Raw genomic sequence first — 21,071 nt, forward strand, 5'->3', positions numbered from 1 at the left:
TCCTGAAAAACAGAATGATACCACCTTTCATAACAGAAGAAACCACTAATCAGACTGGAAAGGATTTTAAAAGTAGATATCACCTAGTTCGCACACAGAGAAAATCACTCATAAATGGGAAATTCTAGTATCTGTTTCACACTTAGATCTACTAAGATATCTTTGTTGGTTTTCTGCTTCAAGCATCTTTAGTGTAAGAAGTTTGGGGGAATCAAAATGTAATTAAAGTGTTGTCTCTCAAGTTGCATTATCTGTAAGTGTGGTTATATTAGAAAAGAATTAAGTTGTGGTACATCTTAATAGTTCCCATCAGGACTGAACCTTCCTAGGCTCAGAGAAAAACAAAGCACAAATGAGCAAGAACAAAATAAGAGAACAGCTCCTGCTGAAAGATGCTTGCTGCCTTACTTGACAAGTGACATGGTAGTGGGAGAACTATATAATCAAATAAATAATGAAAAGAAAAGAAAAGAAAAAAGAAAAGAAAAGAAAAGAAAAGAAAAGAAAAGAAAAGAAAAGAAAAGAAAAGAAAAGAAAAGAAAAGAAAAGAAAAGAAAAGAAAAGAAAAGAAAAGAAAAGAAAAGAAAAGAAAAGAAAGAAAGAAAAAGAAAGAAAGAAAGAAAGAAAGAAAGAAAGAAAGAAAGAAAGAAAGAAAGAAAGAAAGAAAGAAAAGAAAAGAAAGAAAAGAAAGAAAAGAAAGAAAAAGAAATTTAAATCCACCTCATAATACATACTCTGTTTTTCCTTATGTGTCCTAGGAGAGGGTCTTAAGCAGAAGTTACCACCATTATACATTTCCTTTTATTTTTCCATCAAGGGTGAGCTAGTTTGTTCCCAAAATGACCTCAACATGGAGTACAAAAGATCGTATAGTGCAGAAAGAAGGCTGCATGTGCAGAAAACTAACCCTCATAGCTAGAAGAGGATGCTTGGAAGATGGCAGCGTGTAGTGGAGGCAAATGCAGACCCATGTTTAAATGTGTCTATACAACCACAGAATTGCCACACAATGTACAGTGTGCTCACCTGAAGGAGCAGTGTGGGAAAGATGGAGATTTCACTTACACAGCCACTGTTGGGAGACACTCTTGTGTCTGTGACACTGCCCGACAGGGAAAGAAAAGGATAACACTGATGCATTCAGCAACTGAACAAATTGTTTTGGACTCTGAAGATTTTAAAAAGTTGTTTCCAGGGAAGCAGGTTGAGATGTCTTCTGTAGAGACAAAAATCTGTAGTGAAAAGATTGACTTCTAAGTCACCTTCATAAACCTGAACAGTTAGAGGAAGTCTAGGAAATTCCAAAATAAATGAGATCTCAAATATCCCTGAAAAAGCTAGGGTTTTTTACTCCCTGATAGCAGAACTAAAATGATAAAAATGCTCCTAAAATAGATGATTGATAACATTATAAATAAGTTTTGTTTTTGTTTACTTATGCCCAGCAATATTTCAGAACGAAATATTGTTGCTATTAGTATGCAGCCATTGACTTTGAATCTTTAAGCAGCTCTATAAATTTTCTGCATGCTGGTTCCCACCAAATATTCTGTGGTTCTACCAACAGACTGAAACCTTTGCTATCAGCAAAACAGTGGAGCTGCTCTCTCTTGTAGCAGAAGTTGGCACTCTTTGAAATTGATAAGTATGATTGACTGGATGTAGTGATCCCTTGGAAGTCCAGGTGAAGGAGAAAATCTGTGTCATGCACCACATATAATATTCCACAAATGCGGAAGTTATGGAGAGTAGCATTTGCAGCTTTCCATCACCTCCTTTACTGCTAATGTGTTCCAAGTCATTGTAGTACAGTCTATACCCAAGCAGATACAAATTTCCAGACTTTTTTGCTTTTGAGTTTTACAGTGCTAGGCCATACATTACTGCTGCAGGGGATTTACATATGCATACATATGCATATAGCACAGATTGAAGGAAACCATTCTTGGGAGTAGCTGAAGAGAAGTCCTTTATATTCTATGACCTTTCCCAAAAATGCTTGCCAGGTTTTTTTTTGAGGACACATGGATCTTCTGAAAGGCTGATGTGTATTTTCAGCAGATAAATAAATGGTCTGGTGCTCAGGCTTGGTGAATTAGGCATTCTTTTGCCTGGTGTATCTCCATATCTAAGGTCATCTCTCTCTTTCCAGATTTTTCCTCAGTATCTCTGACTCTGTCATCTGCAAAGGCATAACTCTTACAGCTGATTCACTTGGGTTCTGTTAAAATTTATGTAATCCATTTTTTCTTGTGGGATCTAGCTTATTTTTGTTGGATTTTTTATTATTTCATGTTCCTGTTATCCTGTATTTCATGCAGCTAAATAACATACTGCGTCATGTATTTATTCTTGTGATAAACTTGTTATTCTATGAAATTCTTATTTTATCTCAAAATATTTATTGTTTGGTTTTCATTATTTTGTTTTACTCTATGGGGTTGTCACTTTCTTGCTGTTTTCTGATAGTTTATAATAAGGCAAAAGATGAAAATACTTTAAAAATGTAAGAGATAACTGAATCTTGAAAAATTCTTTTGAAATACTTGTTTCAGAGCACAGCAACCATGAAACAATAGAGTTTTCAAAGCAGTAAGGAGAGGGGGCAACAGAACTGCCACACTGTACTTCCAGAGGACAGACTTTGGCCTGATTGACTGAGTCCCTTGAGATGCAATCCTGAATGACGAAAGAGTCCAGGAAGGCTAGTCATTCTTCAAGAAAGAAATCTTAAAGGTGCAAGAGTTGCCTGTCTCGTTACACTGAAAGATGAGCTGACTGCCTTGCTTGAACAGAGCACTTTGGCTGTAACTTGGTAGAAAAAAAGAGTTTATGGCCTTTGGAAGAATGGGCAGACAATTCGGGAGCTCTACAAGGATGTTGTGAGGTTATGCAGGGAGAAAATTAGAAGGGTCAAGGCCCAGCTAGGGCCAAGGAGTTTAATCATCCTACTGCCATAAAAGACAAAAAAAAAATGCATCATGTCCAACAAAAAAAGGAGGGCTAAGGAGAATCTCCATCCTTTATTGGATGCAAAAGAAAACATTGTGACAAAGGATGAATAAAAGGCGGAGGTGCTTTATATGTTCTTTACCTCAATCTTTAGTATTAAGAGCAGTTGTTCTGCCGGTACCCAGCCCCCTGAGCTGAAACACAGGGATGGGAAATAAAATCAAACCCTCATAATGGAAAGGAAAAATGGTCAGTGACCTGCTCCATCACTTAGAAACAGACAGCTCTGTGAGGGTGGATGGGATCCACATGAGGATAGTGATGAAGCTGGAAGAAGGATCCAGGGAACTACAGGCCTGTCAGCTTGACCTTGGTGCTTGGGAAGGTCAGGAGCTGATCATCCTGAGCGACATCATATGGCATGTTCTGAACCTGCTTGATCAGGCCTAGTCAGCATATGGGTTTATGAAAGGCAGTCCTTGACTGATCTGATCTCCTTCTAAGACAGGGTTATCCAGCTAGTGGATGAAGAAAAAGCTGTGGATATTGTTTACCTGGGCCTAAGCCTTCAACACTGTCTCCCACAGCATTCTCCTGGAAAAGCTGGCAGCCCATGGCTCAGACAGGTGCTCTCTTTGCTGAATTAACAACTATCTGTATGGCTGGACCCAGAGAGGAGTGGTGAATGCAGTTACATCCAGTTGGCAATTGGCCACTAAGAGGTGCTCCCTGGGGCTTAGTGTAGGGCCAGTCCTGTTTGACATCTTTACTGATGATTTGGGCAGGGGGATCAAGTGTACCCTCAGTAAGTTCACAGACAACACCAGTTTGCATAGGAATGTTGACTTGCTGAAGGTGGAAAAGCTGTGCAAAGGGATCAGGACATGCTAAATTTGTGGGCTGAGGCCAGTGGTAAGAGCTTCCACAAGGCCAAGTGGTGGATTGGATCATGTACTTGGATCACAAGAACCCCAGGCAGTGCTCCAGGCTGGGGCAGACTCTCTGGAAACCTGTCTGTCAGAAAAGGACCTGGGGGTGCTGGTCAGCAGTGACTGAACGTGAGCCAGCTGTGCCCAGGTGACCAAGAAGGCTGATGGCATCCTAGCCTGTGGCAGCAATAGTGTGGCCAGCAGGGCCAGGGCAGTGATCATCATCGTGTGCTTGCCACTGGTGAGGCTGTTGAGGTTTGAGCCCTTCACTATAAGGAAGATATTGAAGTGTTGGAGTATGTCTAGAGAAGGGCAACAGAGGTGAAGGGTCTGGAGTACAAGTCCTGTGGAGGGTGGCTGAGGGAGCTGGGGCTGTTTAGCCTGGAGGAAAGGGGGCACAGGGTAGACCTTTTCTCCCTCTACTACTCCCTCCGAGTTTGTAATGAGGTGGGTTTGGTCTCCTCTCCCAGGTAACAAGTGAGGGAATGAGAAGAAATGGCCTCAAGATGAGCCAGCAGAGACTCAGATTGAATATTAGGGAAAAGTTCCTCAGCAAAAGCGTTATCAAGCATTAGAACAGAGTGCCCAGGCAAATAGTGGAGTTGCCATGTAGTTGTGTTACTTAGGGACATGGTTTAGTAGTGAGGCAATGCTGAGTTAATGGTTTGCCTCAATGATCTTAAAGATCTTTTCCAGTTTAACTGATTCTATGATTTTATTCTTGTATTTTAGCTAAATAAAAGTCCTATGAGTTCAGTTTCCTTGTAAACTCATAGGTTTTTTATGTTTTGATTTTTTAATATCTTTCATAGCCATTTAGGTGAGTTGACTGCTATTTCAGATCTTCATTATTTAAAATATGGTAGATAGAGTGATTGGAACTCAGAAAAGAACTCTTTCATTTATTCAACCTGCTGAAAAAACTTTAAAATGGTACATAGTGCGATGATATTTAAAGGACAGTGCTTAATTCTATGTTGAACAGAAGAGCTTTTTGACATTTGTTTCTTTGATTTCTGAAAAGTAAATAGATAAAATAGAAAATTTTTAAAAGAAAGGATTTTCTTGGAGGTTTCATTTTCCCTGGTTTGAAATTTCCTTTGTGTCCTTAGTGGGTTCTGTGACATGTCTTTTCATTAGAAATACTGTAATCCTTTAATTACTTCTTTGTGCTGTTCTAATGCTTTTCCGTGCAATGTTTTCAACTGAGCATCAGGCTAGCATTGTCATGTATGGTAATATAATTATATAGTCAAAGGCTAATATTTCAAGTTAATTTTAAGAATTTGTTTTCATCATTCCAGAGTAGCATACTCAACTAATTTAATCAGAAAGATAAAGGTAATTATGTCATGAAATCTAACTGTTTCCAGATTCTTGTTTGGATGTGTGATAGTCCTGATGAATGGACAGTCATCTCCTGCCGAAATACCAGGCAATGATATCTCAGATCTGAAAGTTTGAAATGTAGTAATGTCTTGTTCATTGCTAAGTACTAGTGGCAGTAATATATCCATGTGTGAGTCAGCACAGGCAGGCATCTGGGACAACCACAAATCCACAGCTAAAATTTATTTCTGCTTCCTTGCTAACAGAGGATCCCTGCAGCAGTGCCCAGGCAGAGGTGTACAAACAAGGCTAAAATTTGTAAAATCTACCAGTATTATGATGTCAAATACTATTTAGCAGTGTGTCTAAAGTCCTAAATAATTTCAGGCATACTTAAATTGCCTTAAAACTTGAATATGTTTTTATTAAATATAGATTTATAGAAACTATAACTACAAAATTTAAAATGGTGTGTACATACATCTGGAGCCCATAGAGGAACTTGGCTTTCTAGATCTGTTACAGTATTACAGGATTTGTCCATGCTTTGATACAGGTCATTAATGATGAGAGAAAAATGCTGATACCTTCCCTGATGTCAGGGAGAAATGGTAGGCTGTAATTGAGTCTCAGGTTTTTTATCGATTTGGACTCCAGGTGGTCTCTAATAGAACAACCTTTTGTCATTGGAATAATCCCAGTTTTTAAACTGTTAAATGGATGATTTTGTTTCATTAATTCACCCGAGAAAGAAACTGGGCAATGGAACCTGGGTTTTACATGGAGACAAAGAATTTTCCACTTCCAAGCTGGGTCCAGAGAGCCCATTCAGATTTAAGCCTATCCAACCCCACTATTGATTCAGAGTAGTTAGGCAATGAAGAATATACTGACCTAGAAAAAATAAATTTCTTTTTGTAATCAGCTCCTGAACTTTCAGTTGCTTCTTGTCTTGATACCAAAGGCAGTTTTGCCTCCTCTGCCGAACAACCAGATTGTTCTGCGTGGGGCCTTAAAAAGGATTCGGGGGTGGGGGGGGGAAAGAGAAAAAAAGAAAGAGAAAAGAAAGGTTCAGATTCTTGAGATGAGGGGGTGAGGATTTCCTCCATGGGAACACTATCTCTGGGGTTATCAAGGGAACTGGAGTTCTGTCTGTCTTAATTTAAAATCTTATGTTTTTGAATCTTATATCTTCTTACCCTAGAAAGAAGAGCTAAAAAGAAAAAAATGGAGGGGCAGTGGGCAGAAGAAGGAGAAAAAGAAGGCTATAAAATAAATAGGCACAACTCAAACTTGCTAAACTTAGAAGAGACCAACAGCAGATACTGTTATAGCTAAACTTAGCACAAGTTCTGAATTTTAAATTTGGCATACTGAGGTGTTGGGTGTGTCAGAAATGAGAGAGGCAGAAAAACCTTCCTGGAAATGATGCATGTGAGAACTCAGACTCCATCTTATGCTTGTATCTGTCAATCCCTCTTTTTGCTACAGTATTCAGAAATACCTTTATAACAAAAAAAAAAAAAAAAAGGTTTAAATAAACTTCAGATTATTTGCTTGATTTAGGTAATCTTGAAGAATATTGCCAAACTTAGTATGAAGCCTTTGCTGAAAAAAAATGCACCACATTATCTACTACCTGCCTTCAAATGCAGGCTTCATAAAAGACAAAGCAGAAGAAGATTTTGCAAGTGTGTTAGCAAATATGAATCCTGCGGCTAAAATCTGATTGCTTGCTATTCTTATTTCACACTCACATCATGAAAAGGTTGAAGCTGCTTAAAAGCTGGAACTGATGAACCTATACATAAATGATTAGGAATGCTCTGCTAATAATTTCCAGTAAAACTCATCCCTGAGTTTCCTTAGAGGCACGTCAGCCTGCTTTGAATGCTACTTAGACTTGTAAAACCTTTTATTGAGCAGTCCACCTATTCTCAAAAATAAATTGTCCAAGTCAATTCTGTTAATACTGTCACAGATTGGCTTTTTAATTGTGGATTGTATCACCCTCTTCAATGATTGCCTGTTGTCTTGGCAGAAAGACACATTTTGACCGTTACTGTCTGCCAGTGACAATTTTTCCCTTAATTTAGGAATTCCTACTTCTCATGAAGGCCAGCTGGAAGCAGCTAACACATTACAGCAACTTCCTCAGCTGTTGGCCTTGGAAATATGAATTCTCTCCAGAATATATATCTTTGGCAGGGAACAGAAAGAAGGAATCTTGGGTAGCGGGTGTGCATGCCAAGTGTAAGAATTGTTACATTTAACACCTAGATTTCTGTCCTTGAAATTATATCGAAAAGAAGTTCAAAAGTTGGACAAAATTGAAACAGGGTGGTAAGATTTTTTTTAAAGAAATTTTTTTTATAGGAAAAAATAATTTTTAAAAAATAGCTGTTACCTATCTTTACACAGGAATTTTTTGTAATCTTTAACAAGAATGTTTTACATGTCTTGCTGCTTGAATGGTTTTACAGTACCTTTAGGACTGTGTCCAAGATGCACAGATTAACAGCCACATAAAAAAAACCCTCTGGCTGTGTACTAGAACATTTAGTCTAAACCTACAAATGCAGTTCTCCTACAGGAATTTTTTGCTAATCAGCTACATGGCCTTAAAGTGTGGGTCATGTGAATAGTGAGAAGTAAAATGTAATTAACCTCCACAAAAATAAAGTATTGCATGTGCAAGATTGACATGTGAGGAGATAGAGTGGGTGGGAAGAAGAACTATAGAAATTTATTCTTCATTCACTAATAATAAAAGCTGTGGGTTTAAATGAACCTGAAATCTGCTGAATTAATGAAAATGCTATATATTGGTTGGGAGTGGGCATTTTCTGCAAATTAGATATATATATATACACACACACAAACATACAAAAAATACAAGCAGTTTTGACAGTTAAATTTATTTTTGATTAAATTCACTGATTAATATATAAAAGTGAAAATATTTTTTACTTCTTTGAAATTAAAAGCTTTGCTAGAGTTTTAAACGTGTAAAGTCCAGAAATATACAGAACCTATACAGCTTCAACTACATACCATAAGCACTACCTAAAATGTGACAGCTGCATATGCAGTGAAAGGTATTTACCTCAGATTGAATATTTGCAGTGAGAGAAATCCAAAGGTGAGGCAAGTTTGGGAGGCAGTTTTGGAAGAGTCTGCTTCAGCTTGAATTTACACATGCATATACAGTAAAATGAGTGTCAAAAGGAGGGTCAGAGTTGTTGCTCTGAAGGGGTATCTAAGTGATCTGCAGAAGTTGAGTTGTCTCCTAGTGAAGTCAGAACAAGTCTTTATCTTTTCAGGATAAAGAAGAAAAATACGAGTTACTTTTATTCCCTAATATTCAGTGTCTGCTCTCAGTTACAGCAGCAGTTGGCTGATGTGTTTGCAAGATAAACTCACAGTTAAGACAATGACATCATGAACACAGAAAACTTCACTGTTTGTCTATGTAGCTAGCAAGTGCACTGCTAAATCCCTGATGCTTTCCCTATTTCATACTATTTAAAATATAAGCTAATATAGCTAATAGCAAATATGAGCTTTTATGGTAAAAAAATTTTTTTTTCTGGCTTCCAGTCAGTAGAATTCTTAATTTCAAAGTCAGACACCACCACCGCTCCTGCTACTGCCATGTGAACATAGAGGAGCACAGCATGCTTATCAGATCCTTCACTGATTTTAAAACCCGGGGTGTTTGGAAAAATCTTGCTTTACTTGCGTGTTGACTTGGTTGGGTTTAAAAGTTCTGGATTGCAAATCACTGGGATAGCCCTGCTTTTTCTCATTATTCCACAAGCATCTTACAAGACTTAGTAAGTTCCCATTTTTTAAAAAATAAAAATAAATGCACTGTTAAAATTTAGTACATTTCTGTGAAAATAAAAGAACATAGATCACAAATTTCTCTATTTCCTGCTTTGCCACGTGTTTCCTATATGAACTGAGACATTTCATTTAATCGTCCTTTGATGTCAGTTTCTAAAATTGTGATTTTAATAAGTAGGTCAAGCAAGACTAATTGTTTGCAAGATCTCTGCATCTTGGGATGGAAAACTACATCTCACTAAGGCCAGTGCAGGCTCAGTTATTTAAAGGATATTAATTCACCAGTTGAGATTTTAATGCCAAAATCTTACCAGATTCTGCATAGAAATTCAGACTTAAACACTGGTTAGATGAGAGATTTGTCTGTTTCTTGCTTGTGTCAGTTGCAGTCATAACAAACTTTCAAGCCAGAGCTCATTTGATGTAGAGAAGATGTGGCTGCTGCCAGAGCACTCTTCACAAAGTCACCTGCCCATATTAATTGTTTGGCATTGCCAGTTAGCAGATAAACCATTGGAACCCCTTTTGTTAGCAAAAGAGTAGTGTTTTTCAAATCCCATTCTCCCCTCCAGTATTCCAGGTGGCTGGATTGCATCTACTCACTCTAGGATGACGTAAGATCAGAGAAATTATTTTTGGTAATCTTATGTACCAGATCAAACTGCCCATATCCTCCTCCTCTGCAGTTGACTAAAGGAGTACCACACATTCACACATACTCTAACTTTGGTTGATAAACATACTAATCTTTGAAGGAAAAAAAAATGTAATACTGTGTGTAATATTACTCTAAATTAAGATCACCATGATAACATTTAAAGATTATCTTTCCTTATTAGAGATCTTCAACATATTAGCTTCATCATATCACCTTCATTTTCCTTTTACTCTCACATTTGTTTTCTCTTTGTGTTGTAGTTTTAGTTTTGTCTTTCTTTTCACCTTTTTAATTTTGCTTTTCCATTGTCTCAATTTTAATTTGATTAAAATATTCCAAAAATAAATATCTCTGAAACTATGATGAGAGGAATTTAAGGAGTGGTCAGAATTTTGGCAAAATTAAAATCTATGTTCCAGCTGCTATTGGGGATAAAATTTGTGCCGGTATATATGTGGTTTTACATGTTGACCATGTGCATAATGTTGGCTGTTATAGGAACTCAGATTATTTTTAGCTGCACAGAGAAAAGGCACAGAATTCAAGAAGGGGAATTCTGTTGGGAGACTTTTCTCATGCAATTTTACAGCAGTATACTAGATTTGATAGCATACTTTGAAAATAAATCAGTACTAACTATTTCCCTCCTGTAAACCATATATTTGTTCATGTGTTAAATTGTGGTTGATACTGAATAGACAACTGTGTATTCATAATTTAATATCTTTACATGCCTTGATTCATGGAGGCTGTAACTGTTTAATTCAGCAAGATACAGTTCTGTATTGGCTGAGAACAGGAGCAAGATCAAGTCCACTTGCTGCCTCTATAAAAGGTTTGATTTCATGTGGTTACAAGTTCAGTCCCTTGCGAAAACATCCAAGTGTATATCCTAATCTTTTGTACCTCTGTTGGAGTCTTATGAGTCCAAAAGACAGGTGTCTCCCTTCTCTTGATGCACATATCTATTTTCCATTAGCGCATGTAAATCTTTCTTCCAGGTAAGTGTTTAAATTGTGACTTAAACACACATAGATAACCAAACCAACAGGTAAAAACTTGTTTAGTGTTTTGCAGCCTGAGCTCTTACATTATTCATTACAAGAAATGGATTACTATTTGAAGATGTTCTATACAGAAAATTTCTGTAAAACTTGGTGAAATTTCTGGGTACTTAAATCAAAACCATAAGACATTAGGATAAAATTCCAATATGTAATTTTTAATAGATTTGTAGTTAAAGCAATAGCATATGAGTCAAATGAACAGAAAAGTAATTCATGTGCTATGACATTTTGTTCACAGAAAGTCAGAAAAGGCAAAAGCACATTTTGGTTTCTTTTTTTTTTGTTTGTTTGGAATAGGTTTTGTAAGCATCTGTGCAGCCCTGTCCAAGTTTTTACTCTAATATATTATGTTACTATGATAGAATTAAAATATTACCAGTGTTAAAGAGCTCAGTTGTTTTATTTTCTTACTTCATTCTATGTGGCAACAAGATGTCAAGATTAATTAAAGGCCAGGCATCATGTCTCACACTGTGTATTCTATTTTTGAGATGTGAAAACATGAAGATGTGATACAAAGACAGGAGGCATAAACTATGCTCAGCAGAAAGAGCTCTTTTGCTGTGGTTAATTAACTAGCTTTATTAAAAATTCTTCTCTCTGCTAGCATCTGTGAATGGTTTTACCATCACTTTAACCTCTAATAAGACTAAATTTGTATACAGATACAAGAGAGTAATATTTGCTTCCTCCAGGCACATTGCTATATTTAGTTTCATCACAGGCTCTACAAAATGGACTTGGACAGCAATAGGATGCTGGAGTGAGTCCTTCAATGAATACTGTTAATTAATTTGTGCTTTTAAAATTGATTTTCATTTAGCTAATGGAATAGAATTCAGAAATCTTGGAATGCTGACATCTGAAGAAGCAGCCACTCCCTTCAAGCGGACTGGCATTTCATTTCATGATTTCTGGCTTAAATACCTTTCCAATGAATGTGTCTCCTGTGTGTTCCAGTGCTCCGTCACCTGTGGCAAAGGAATGCAGTCTCGAGTCATCCAGTGCATGCACAAGATCACGGGAAGGCATGGCAATGAATGCTTTTCTTCAGAAAAGCCTGCAGCCTACAGACCCTGTCATCTCCATCCCTGCAATGAGAAAATTAATGTTAATACAATAACATCACCCAGGTTAGGTAAGCAGTCAAAGATGACAAATCTCTTTTCAGATCTTTCTCTCCATACAGTTAACGATGATCCAAGTTTAGAAACAGAAGTCAGGAGGTATTCAGGAGATTTAAATTCTATGCAGAGACTGATCTTCCTGCTTCAGGTTTTGAGTGTGTACATCAGAGACTGTAACTAAGAATGGTGAAGGGTTTTGTTATCCAAGGAAGGACCTTATTATGAGACTCTGATATTAAGGGAACAAAATGTCCCATATGAAAATATATTTATATTAGAGACACTCTAAACATATATGCTTATATATTTTTTTTTTCTATATATATATATATTATTTATATATCCACCCAATTTTATCAAATCTTTCTAAAGTAAGAAAATACCTTCTTTTCTGTTAAAAAATGTAGCAAACTGTGATCTCTTGATATTTGTGAGATCATGGAGGCCCTTATTTGCCCCTTAAATACAAACAGCTCTTTCCACTTGTCTTTAGTTCAAATCTACATCTATGCCCGATGTATTAGGATGTGTGAAGGAAAATTACTTTGAATGAAGAGATTTGCTGTACCTGGCAGAACTTAGGTCTCTTCTGTTCTTAAGGAAATTATGTTATTACATAACTACAGAACTGTTAATTCTGGTAGTTTTTGTTTCCTAGTGCATCATTGATGACGATTAGCATTAGTTCCCCTAATCATTTGTCTGCATCTTGAACATGATGGGAATATTCAAAGGCTTGCTGTAAGACAGCACACCTTCTCCAGCTGATTTTCCAGAGCCCTTATTAAGATAAAGCCTCTTGTCCAGTAGATTTCTCCTGCATGGCAGACAAGACTGGCATTTCAGACTGTGCGCAATACTTCTTTTAAGACAGTGAAGTGTATTTCTCTTTGAGGTTTTTAACCTTCGAACATTTCTGCACAGTAGTCATTGTTGCAATTTTCGGTTGCTTATGGTCGTCTCCTTGCTATTTCACTGTTTGAATGTTTCTCCTCTTTGTACTTTATCTTTATTTGTTCAGCTGGTCTCTCAGAAGTAAGATGCTATCTCCCCATCATTGATGATTTTCCTCTGATGAGGTTATATAAGCAACTTTGTGTCACAGAGTCAAGTGAGTGTGTGGAGTCACACAAAAAATACAGTGTCAATTAAAATTTGACTTAATGTGAAGTGAAAAAAAAGGGCTATGTTGTCACACAAAATCACAGAAAAACTAGGTTGGAAGAGACTTTCAAGATGATCAAGTCCAATCCATGCCCTAAACACCTTAACTAAACCATGGCACCAAGTGCCATATCCAGTCTGTTTTTTGAGCACATGCAGGGATGGTCACTCCACCACCTCCCTGGGCAGGCCATTCCAGTAATTTATCACTCTTTCTGTACAAAACTTCTTCCTAATATCCAACCTATATTTCCCTTGGTGCAGCTTGAGACTGTGTCCTCTCATTCTGTCAGTTGCTGCCTGGAGAAAGAGACCAACCCCCACCTGACTACAGCTACCTTTCAGGGAGCTGTAGAGAGTGATATGGTCACCCCTGAGTCTCCTTTTCTCCAGGCTAAACAACCCCAGCTCTCTCAGCCATTCCTCACAGGGTTTGTGTTCCCAGCCCCTCACCAGCCTCGTTGCCTCCTCTGGATGCACTCTGGCGTCTCTATGTCCTTCCCAAACTGAGGGCCCAGAACTGGACACAGCAGTCTGGGTGTGGCCTCACCAGGGCCAAGTACGGAGGAAGAATGACCTCCCTGGGCCTGCTGTCCACACTGTCTTCATGGCATGGATTATTTAGGACTGATATTAGTAATCTACAAGTCAATGTCATCCAGCATGGATTCAGAATCCAATCCAGTAGAAACCTTAACATCTCTGAAATACATAATGCAATGCTTCTCTTCAATATACTGATAATTTTGGCCTCCAGTTCCATTCCTATCATGCAGTAGAGAATTGGGGGTAGGGCTAGTGAAAGCTGATGGGGATTGTGCCACCAGCTCTTTAACAAATTTCTCCTCTTTTAGCATAGGAGATTAACTTAAATATGAGATTGACTTCTTTTTTCACTGTTTGTGATGTGTTTTGGACAATATCTTGTTCTTGTGCCCCGTTTTTCACTGGGTTTCCATTTTAATTCAATGTATGTACTACGTACTACATATGCAAGTACTTGATATATATAACTAAATGTGAAGAGTTCCAACTTCAGTAACATGGTCCTTCTGTGATAAGCTGTGTAAAGAGGCTTTCATAAGTGAAACAAGGCAGAAAGATGAGCTCCACTTAGTCATGAGAAGATAGTTGCATGACATTAAACTCATTAAGTTCAATGCAACTTAATCTGATGTGTAAATAAAGCTGGCCTTAAAAATTTTTGATGTTGAATATATTGACAGCAGGAGGACAAGGGGAATTCCTTCTTTTGTAAAATGTCTACATCTATAACCCTTTCTCTTCCCCAGACACACTTCTTATGTCCTTGTCTCTTTTGGTATGTGATTCTTCACTAGTAAAGGCAACAGTAATGTATATTTGATTTTGCTGTTGTTGTTTCACCTTTTTTTCAGCTGCTTTGACATTCAAGTGCCTAGGAGACCAGTGGCCTGTGTACTGCAGAGTGATAAGAGAGAAGAACCTCTGTCAGGACATGAGGTGGTATCAGCGATGCTGTGAGACGTGCAGGGACTTTTATGCGCAAAAAATGCAACAAAAGAGCTGACCTCTGTCAGTCTGGCTGGCTCTCAGCTCCTTGCAATCTTATTATTTATAAACACACACACACCCCCACAAAGGCTTTTTCAGACCAAATATTATCAGATGGCATATAATTTAATCAAATTAATTTATTTTTGCCTGCCAGTCATCCTTAGTGGTTTTGGTTAAACAGCCAACATGTTTTATCTTCTGACATTTTCATAACTAATTTTTATATGAACACTTTTGGATACATTTATCAGAATTTTAAAAAAATAATAACTAGTATTTTAAATGTTTATTTTCAGTAAGATCATCTGTTGCAAAAAAAAAAGTCATGCTATCTTGAATTTATTTTAATTTAGCTGAATAATTTTGATGTATATGGAAATAAAGTTCTTTTTAATTTTATTATATTTTTGGCATTTGGAGTCAGATTGAGCTTGTGTTTTTTGCAACAGATGTCAAAAGTGAACAAGCTAACATTATTAAATAGGTTATTACAGAATGTATTGTGAAATTAGTTCATTTGATTTAGAAACATACTGAAGGGGATATTCTACTGTAACTTATGTTATAAGCAAGAAAATTAAAATAGCTAAGTAGAGATTTTGATCATTCTCATGGACACATACTTGAACACAAGTATTAAATCAATGAAACACTGTAGAGATTTACACTGAATCACTGTTGCACTGTTTGAGGTAGTGTAGAGAAATGCAGTCCTAGAACTTGTACCATCCTATGAATCCACGTCTGTAGTGTTTTAACATGTCACTTAATTTTTTAAAGTTTTGAAACAAATCCCCATGTCCCTCTATACCTTTGTGTGTCCTTTTGCAGATTTACAAATGGAAGAGTCCTTTCTCCTGCCACTTGTATGGATTAATCTGTTAAAAATTCTCAGTTCTCTGTTGAAAATTTAGAAAATAGCTTTGTAATACTACTTTAGTTTTATCTTTGACTAATGAAAAAGTCTTTATAAAACTTAAATGTTTTACAGTTTTGTGAAACATTATGAAACAGCTAAGATTTTCCTTATGAGAAAATACTGTACATGATTCACATGATTTTTACGTTTTCAATAAAAAGTAAAGCTCCTTTTGCTATTTGAATTTCTCTTTTTTTGTGTGTCTGGGTCTGGTAGATCAAAACATCAAACCCCACATCGCAGCAGGTACAGCTACAGTACGAGTGCCTCCTGCCTCTTGACTTAGGCACCTCTCTGCGTCTGCAGACAGACATGTCACTCTGTGAGCCTCGGTAATACATACATGGAAAGTTGAGAATAACAAGGTAACATTCTGTGGAGAGGCAGGTATTTATCTCAGGTGAGTCCTGCAACTGCTGAACTTGGCAAGTGAACATCAGTGGGTCTTCTGCCCTCATTTTGTGATGGAAGTGTTTAAGTATGTTCTTAAAATATGTAGGAGAGCAAGGGCAAGACAGCTGGAGAAATAAGCCAAAAAGGCATATTTTCTACTCAAAGCAAAAAGTGAATGCAGCTTTATTTATATGAATGTTGCTTTTCCTTCTCTGCAAAGAGTCTAGTGTGTAGATGTGATGCACAGTTTCCACAGATGGATAACCACAGATAACCACAGACAATAAACTGAGGCCCCCAGTCAGGACTGTGATTCTGTCCAGGAAGAATACTTAGACGCAGTCTTAACTACCATTGAAATCAACATGTGCGTTTCAAATAGCTGTACCATCGAAACCTTTAGTTTGGCATTTTACTGCTCTGCATTTGAAAACTGCAACTCTAATGAGGTGCTAGTGTATGATTTTAAATAAAATACCTTCTGGTTTTGAAAAGTAAAAAAAGAAAGAAAAATAGTGTTGACATCATGGAATGTTATATTTTGTATAACAAAAAAGTTTCAATGCATAGAAAATTCAGTTGCCTTGGGGCATAATTCCTTGAAGTCACAGAAGCACATTTGAAAGTCTAATAGAATTATTGTAGTTGGCAGGAAAAGAAGCAATTTTTATTTTAAGTTTTCTTCATACTTAGCAACAGATCTTGATAATACTCCTGCACTCACTTGAATCACAATTGAAAATCATGCAAAAGAAAAGATGCCTCCAGACTAGGGGCCAGAGGAAAATTTTTATCAGCCAGTGATATCATCTTCACAGTTCTAAATGTTTATCCTCTGCTGATTTTGAATATTTCATTAACAAGAATGTCATCTTAATCACTAAATTTAAGAAGTTTGTTTTAACTCTGGCTGTATCTGTCAAAAACTAATCAGTGACTGCTGCTGAAATCATCCTCCCATCACCTCTATAAGAAGATCATAAAAAGGAAGTACTTTTCATTGGGAGGCAGGGATGGAAAGTTGTGGTTTAAAATTACTTTTTTAAAAAATGTAATGAGTGAAATCAAGATGTTATTAGATGTTATATTCTGATCAGGATGTTATAGTGAAATCAGGATGTTATGGTGCTGATAAGTCTGGTTCTGATTCCTTTAGCATCTGTTGTACAAAACTACTAGTTAAATGTGTGTGAATCATTTTGAAGCAGTTTTGTGTCTAAATAGCAAATATACCTCTGAATTTGAAAGCAAGTTTATTTTACTGCAAATTCATTTTATTGCTTTAGATCCTGTCAGAGGAGCAGTACAGACTGAAATACCCTTTTGGTCAGAAAATTATAAGAACATTCTGAAAATGTGCCCAGGCTATGGCTTGAGTGGCAGCGTGCCGTGGAGAGGGCAGGCATGTGCCAGCACAGTTTTCCATAGACCTGGGTGGCAGCAGGCAGCCCTTTCCAGCTGTGTTCAGGCAAACCATAACCTTATAGATTTATGCAGGCATAGGCAGTCCAGAGTTTACTCTTTTCTCTTTTTTTTTTTTTGGATTTGTTCTTCTTCAAGGACAATCCCTCTGCATTAATATATTTTCCTTCCAGCCTCATGAATATGTAACATTTCAACAAATGAGTGTCAAATCAATCAAGTTCAGCTAGCATGTAAAGGTGAAATTCACTCTTGGCTCCTAAGGGCTAGAGTAGGCCTCTCTGCTAATTAAATACTACTTAGACCCTACTTTGTCGGATTAAGTGGGACTTAAGTGGTACATAGGGATTGTGCCAGGCTGGTGCACAGCAGGTTTACTTCCTCCTCCCGCTGGTCAGCTAGAGTAGTGACCAAAAGTTACAACAGCTACCACTTCTCATAACTCTCTTAAAGAAATACCTGAATTTTAATAGCATTGTCATTTATTCTGAAGGAAATTGCTGCTTTGTTCTGGGGGAAGTGGGTTACATTTTGGGTTGTTTCAGCTTTTTTCCATTCAGTTTTCATTATCTTCTTTAGTGACAGAAATCCAACCATTTGCATATTCAAAAAATACACTAAAAATAGAAAGCTTGCCTTCGTCATGAGACCAATAGAGGCCCCAAAACCTAACAGATCAATTATAAAATGAAAATTAAAAGCACTCAGAAAGAATTTAAAGATGTTTGTAAAAAAGATGTGCAAACTAATAGAAAGGGAACTTGAAATACGTCCAAAGCAGGAAGCTGAAAAGGGAGACGATGGGACCATCTGATAACACAAGTGTGAAAGGGACACTCAGAAGTGATAAAGTGGCGAAAGAGAAGTTCAGTGAATTACTTGTGTTGGCTTTTCCAGATGAAATGTTGCGGGGTTCCTTATAGCAGAGATGTCAGAGAAACTGGATCAAGGTGAAGGAAATGTACAGGAAAGTAACACCAAATAAATATGTTCAATGCAAACAGTATCTAGGGTTGCAGTCACTTGAGACTATTAGGAGAACACAAGTAGGAAATTGGTATCAGAGCCACTTGCCATGGTGCCCAAGCTGTCATTGCAAAGAGTCAGTCTGCCAGACTGGCAGACTGCTGTATAATTCCTGCCTGTGGAAAAGGCAACCCCTTGAGATACAGATTGCCATAATAGCCAATGAAAAAAATAAGATACCTGAGCACCTGGATAAGCATGTGCTCTTGGGTGAGAGTCAGCATGGCTTCAGTTGTGAATGGAACAAAGAGGATCTGCTGGACACAGAAATCTCTGACAAAGTTCAGCATTACAGGATATTCAAGAAACTGCATTTACACAGGACTACAGGAGCAATCTTTATGGCTTGAAAGGTGATTAAAGGATAGGAAGCAAAATTATCATCTTTCAGGATGGAGAGAAGTCAGCAGTACGGTTCCCTAAGGAGTTAGGGTTTTTGGCATTTTCATCAGTGGCATGAGGAAGAGTAAAAACTGAGTTCTCCGTCTAGGCAGGTGCCATAAAGCTCTTCTGGTTAACTCCTGCTTCAGTTATCAAGAAACAAAAAACTGAGTTATTGGACAAGACATTAACTGAAAAATTTTGATGTAGGTATATGTCAAGTATTATAGCTATATAAATAGCCCAAACCATTCCTATGAGACACTGAATTTGCAACTGGCAGTCACAGAAGTGAAGTTACTAGCCCTGTGAGAGTTACTACTGCTATGACAATAGCGGGAAAAAAAGCACCAGAAACTGATGGATGTTTTCAGAAGGAAAGATATAATTTTTCCCATTTTTGGAACAGGTGTAACCAGAACATGAGCATTGTATTCATTTATGGTTGCTGTATTCTAATGAACAATGTAGTGGAATTACAATGCAACACATTGAAAATAAATTAGCAAGGAGATAGACTAGGTGGCTTACAAGATGAGATCTAAAATGTTGATAATTCAGATTGAAAAGAAAGAGACTGAAATAACTATAGTTTAAACAATCCTGAAGGTGATGGATAAGCTGTATGGGGAGCTCTTCTTAAAACTCTGCAGTACTACAAAAAGGGCATCCTTGATATGGTTAATATGGAAATTAATTTAAAAGACATAAAAGTAAGCAGTTTAGGCAGATGGTCATGAGGTTCTGAATCTCGCTTCTGGTGGAGGTACTCTCAGAAGAATTGAAAAACAGACAATTTTATTGACAATTTATAAATAGATAATAAAAGGCCTGGAAAAGAGACAGTTCAGCACAAAAAATAAGTGTGGCTTCTTAGGGAGTAAAAGAATGAACTGCAGAAAGTAGCAGGGTGTACGCTGACTCCCTAAACAGTATCCTGTTCTTGTCCTTTTCAAAGAAAGTGATAGATCCTGGGATTGGAGAGGTCTGACTTAATAAGATACCTTTTATGTTCTTATGTGTAATGGATTACTGTTGGTATGTAAACTCACACAGACACACACAACATCTTATACTACAGTAGCACAGACAAGCCCTGTGTTTCTAGAGATGCTGGAAAGTCTATGTTTTAAAAGTCATGGTTGCATATACCCATGTATTTTAGAACACAAATTATTACGCTCTTTGTTATTACTGCACAGGGAAAAAGTGAGAACTATGTGTCATGGTAAGTCCAAAACAGCAGCTTCATGGTAATACCTAGGATACACTGGAAAGGTGTATTAGTGTTTCAGGACTTCATTAAACTGGAGAGACATAGTTGTAAATGTAGCACCAGGTTCCCCAAAAGCATGCACATCCACTCAGAAACACAGTCACTACTGTCTCTTTTGTTGCTGCTCAGAGATACTTATTTGAGCATCTACTTGAAAGGTGCCATATTAATAATTTTAAACAGATATGCTTAAAATAGTTTCCAATAATTACATACATCATGCACTTCTTAAGTAAATAACAGATTTTACTTACATGTATATCCAGCTATTAATTTTTACTTTAGTATTTAAAAAATGTTTTCCTATTTTTATTTTGTTTCTATATTTCAGCTATTTTCTGTGTGGTAAATACATTTTTTTGATTCTGTGGTCTAAGTACAGAGCTAAATCTTTTGTGATGCCCTAATTCTCAGCACAAATTTGATTCAAAAAAGGTTTTCCTGGATTTCAAGCAATGACCTTTCAAAAGCTTATCCTCTGTAGCAATTTCATCAAAATGAAACATATCCTAGAAAAACATACATATTTTAAGAAAAGGTTAAAATAAGAATGAGGAAGCTACTTTTGCTAGACATACATAGAGGCCATAATGAGAAGGGAAATTTCATTAGCTGAAAGTCAAAAGGACTTAAGACTCATAAAATGATGATGAAAATATCAAATCTCAGAATAAAATAATAAAAGTGATGGGACTGAGACCATACCATTCAAGTCAGTTACAGTGAATTTTTTCCATGCATTTGAATGGGAGCAGAATCAGTTCCCTGAAAACTTCTGTTATCAATTACTTGAAACAATCTAATATTTCCCAGGGTCAAGAAGAATTTACTGTGAAAGAAATCCTTGACCCTAAAAAAGTGCATGTCATAGCTGTTGTGGTAAATGGTACCAACCCACACAGCACAATGGAGCCTCTTGGTACTGCTGCAGAAAAGGAAGACTTGCTTTGACGGGAAGCTGCTTCTAATTTTCTCGGGGGGAAAAAATGTTACTTTGAAGTATTGTAGGCTTGACATTTTTGGCAGATAACTTGAGGAAGTGC

The 21,071-nt window shown here is 37.1% G+C and overlaps 1 protein-coding gene across 1 annotated transcript in view; it reads left to right on the forward strand.

Annotated features, from left to right (window-relative positions):
* Positions 1-15,588, forward strand: part of ADAMTS19 (ADAM metallopeptidase with thrombospondin type 1 motif 19) — a 130,770-nt gene extending 115,182 nt beyond the window's left edge. The window contains exons 22-23 of the mRNA XM_030969320.1: positions 11,745-11,922; positions 14,473-15,588. Coding sequence (XP_030825180.1) covers positions 11,745-11,922; positions 14,473-14,624 — 330 coding nt within the window. The 3' untranslated portion in view covers positions 14,625-15,588. The remainder of the gene's footprint in view (positions 1-11,744; positions 11,923-14,472) is intronic.
* Positions 15,589-21,071: the final 5,483 nt, after the last annotated feature.

The sequence above is a fragment of the Camarhynchus parvulus genome, chromosome Z (genome assembly GCF_901933205.1).
Source record: "Camarhynchus parvulus chromosome Z, STF_HiC, whole genome shotgun sequence".
Taxonomy (NCBI): domain Eukaryota; kingdom Metazoa; phylum Chordata; class Aves; order Passeriformes; family Thraupidae; genus Camarhynchus; species Camarhynchus parvulus.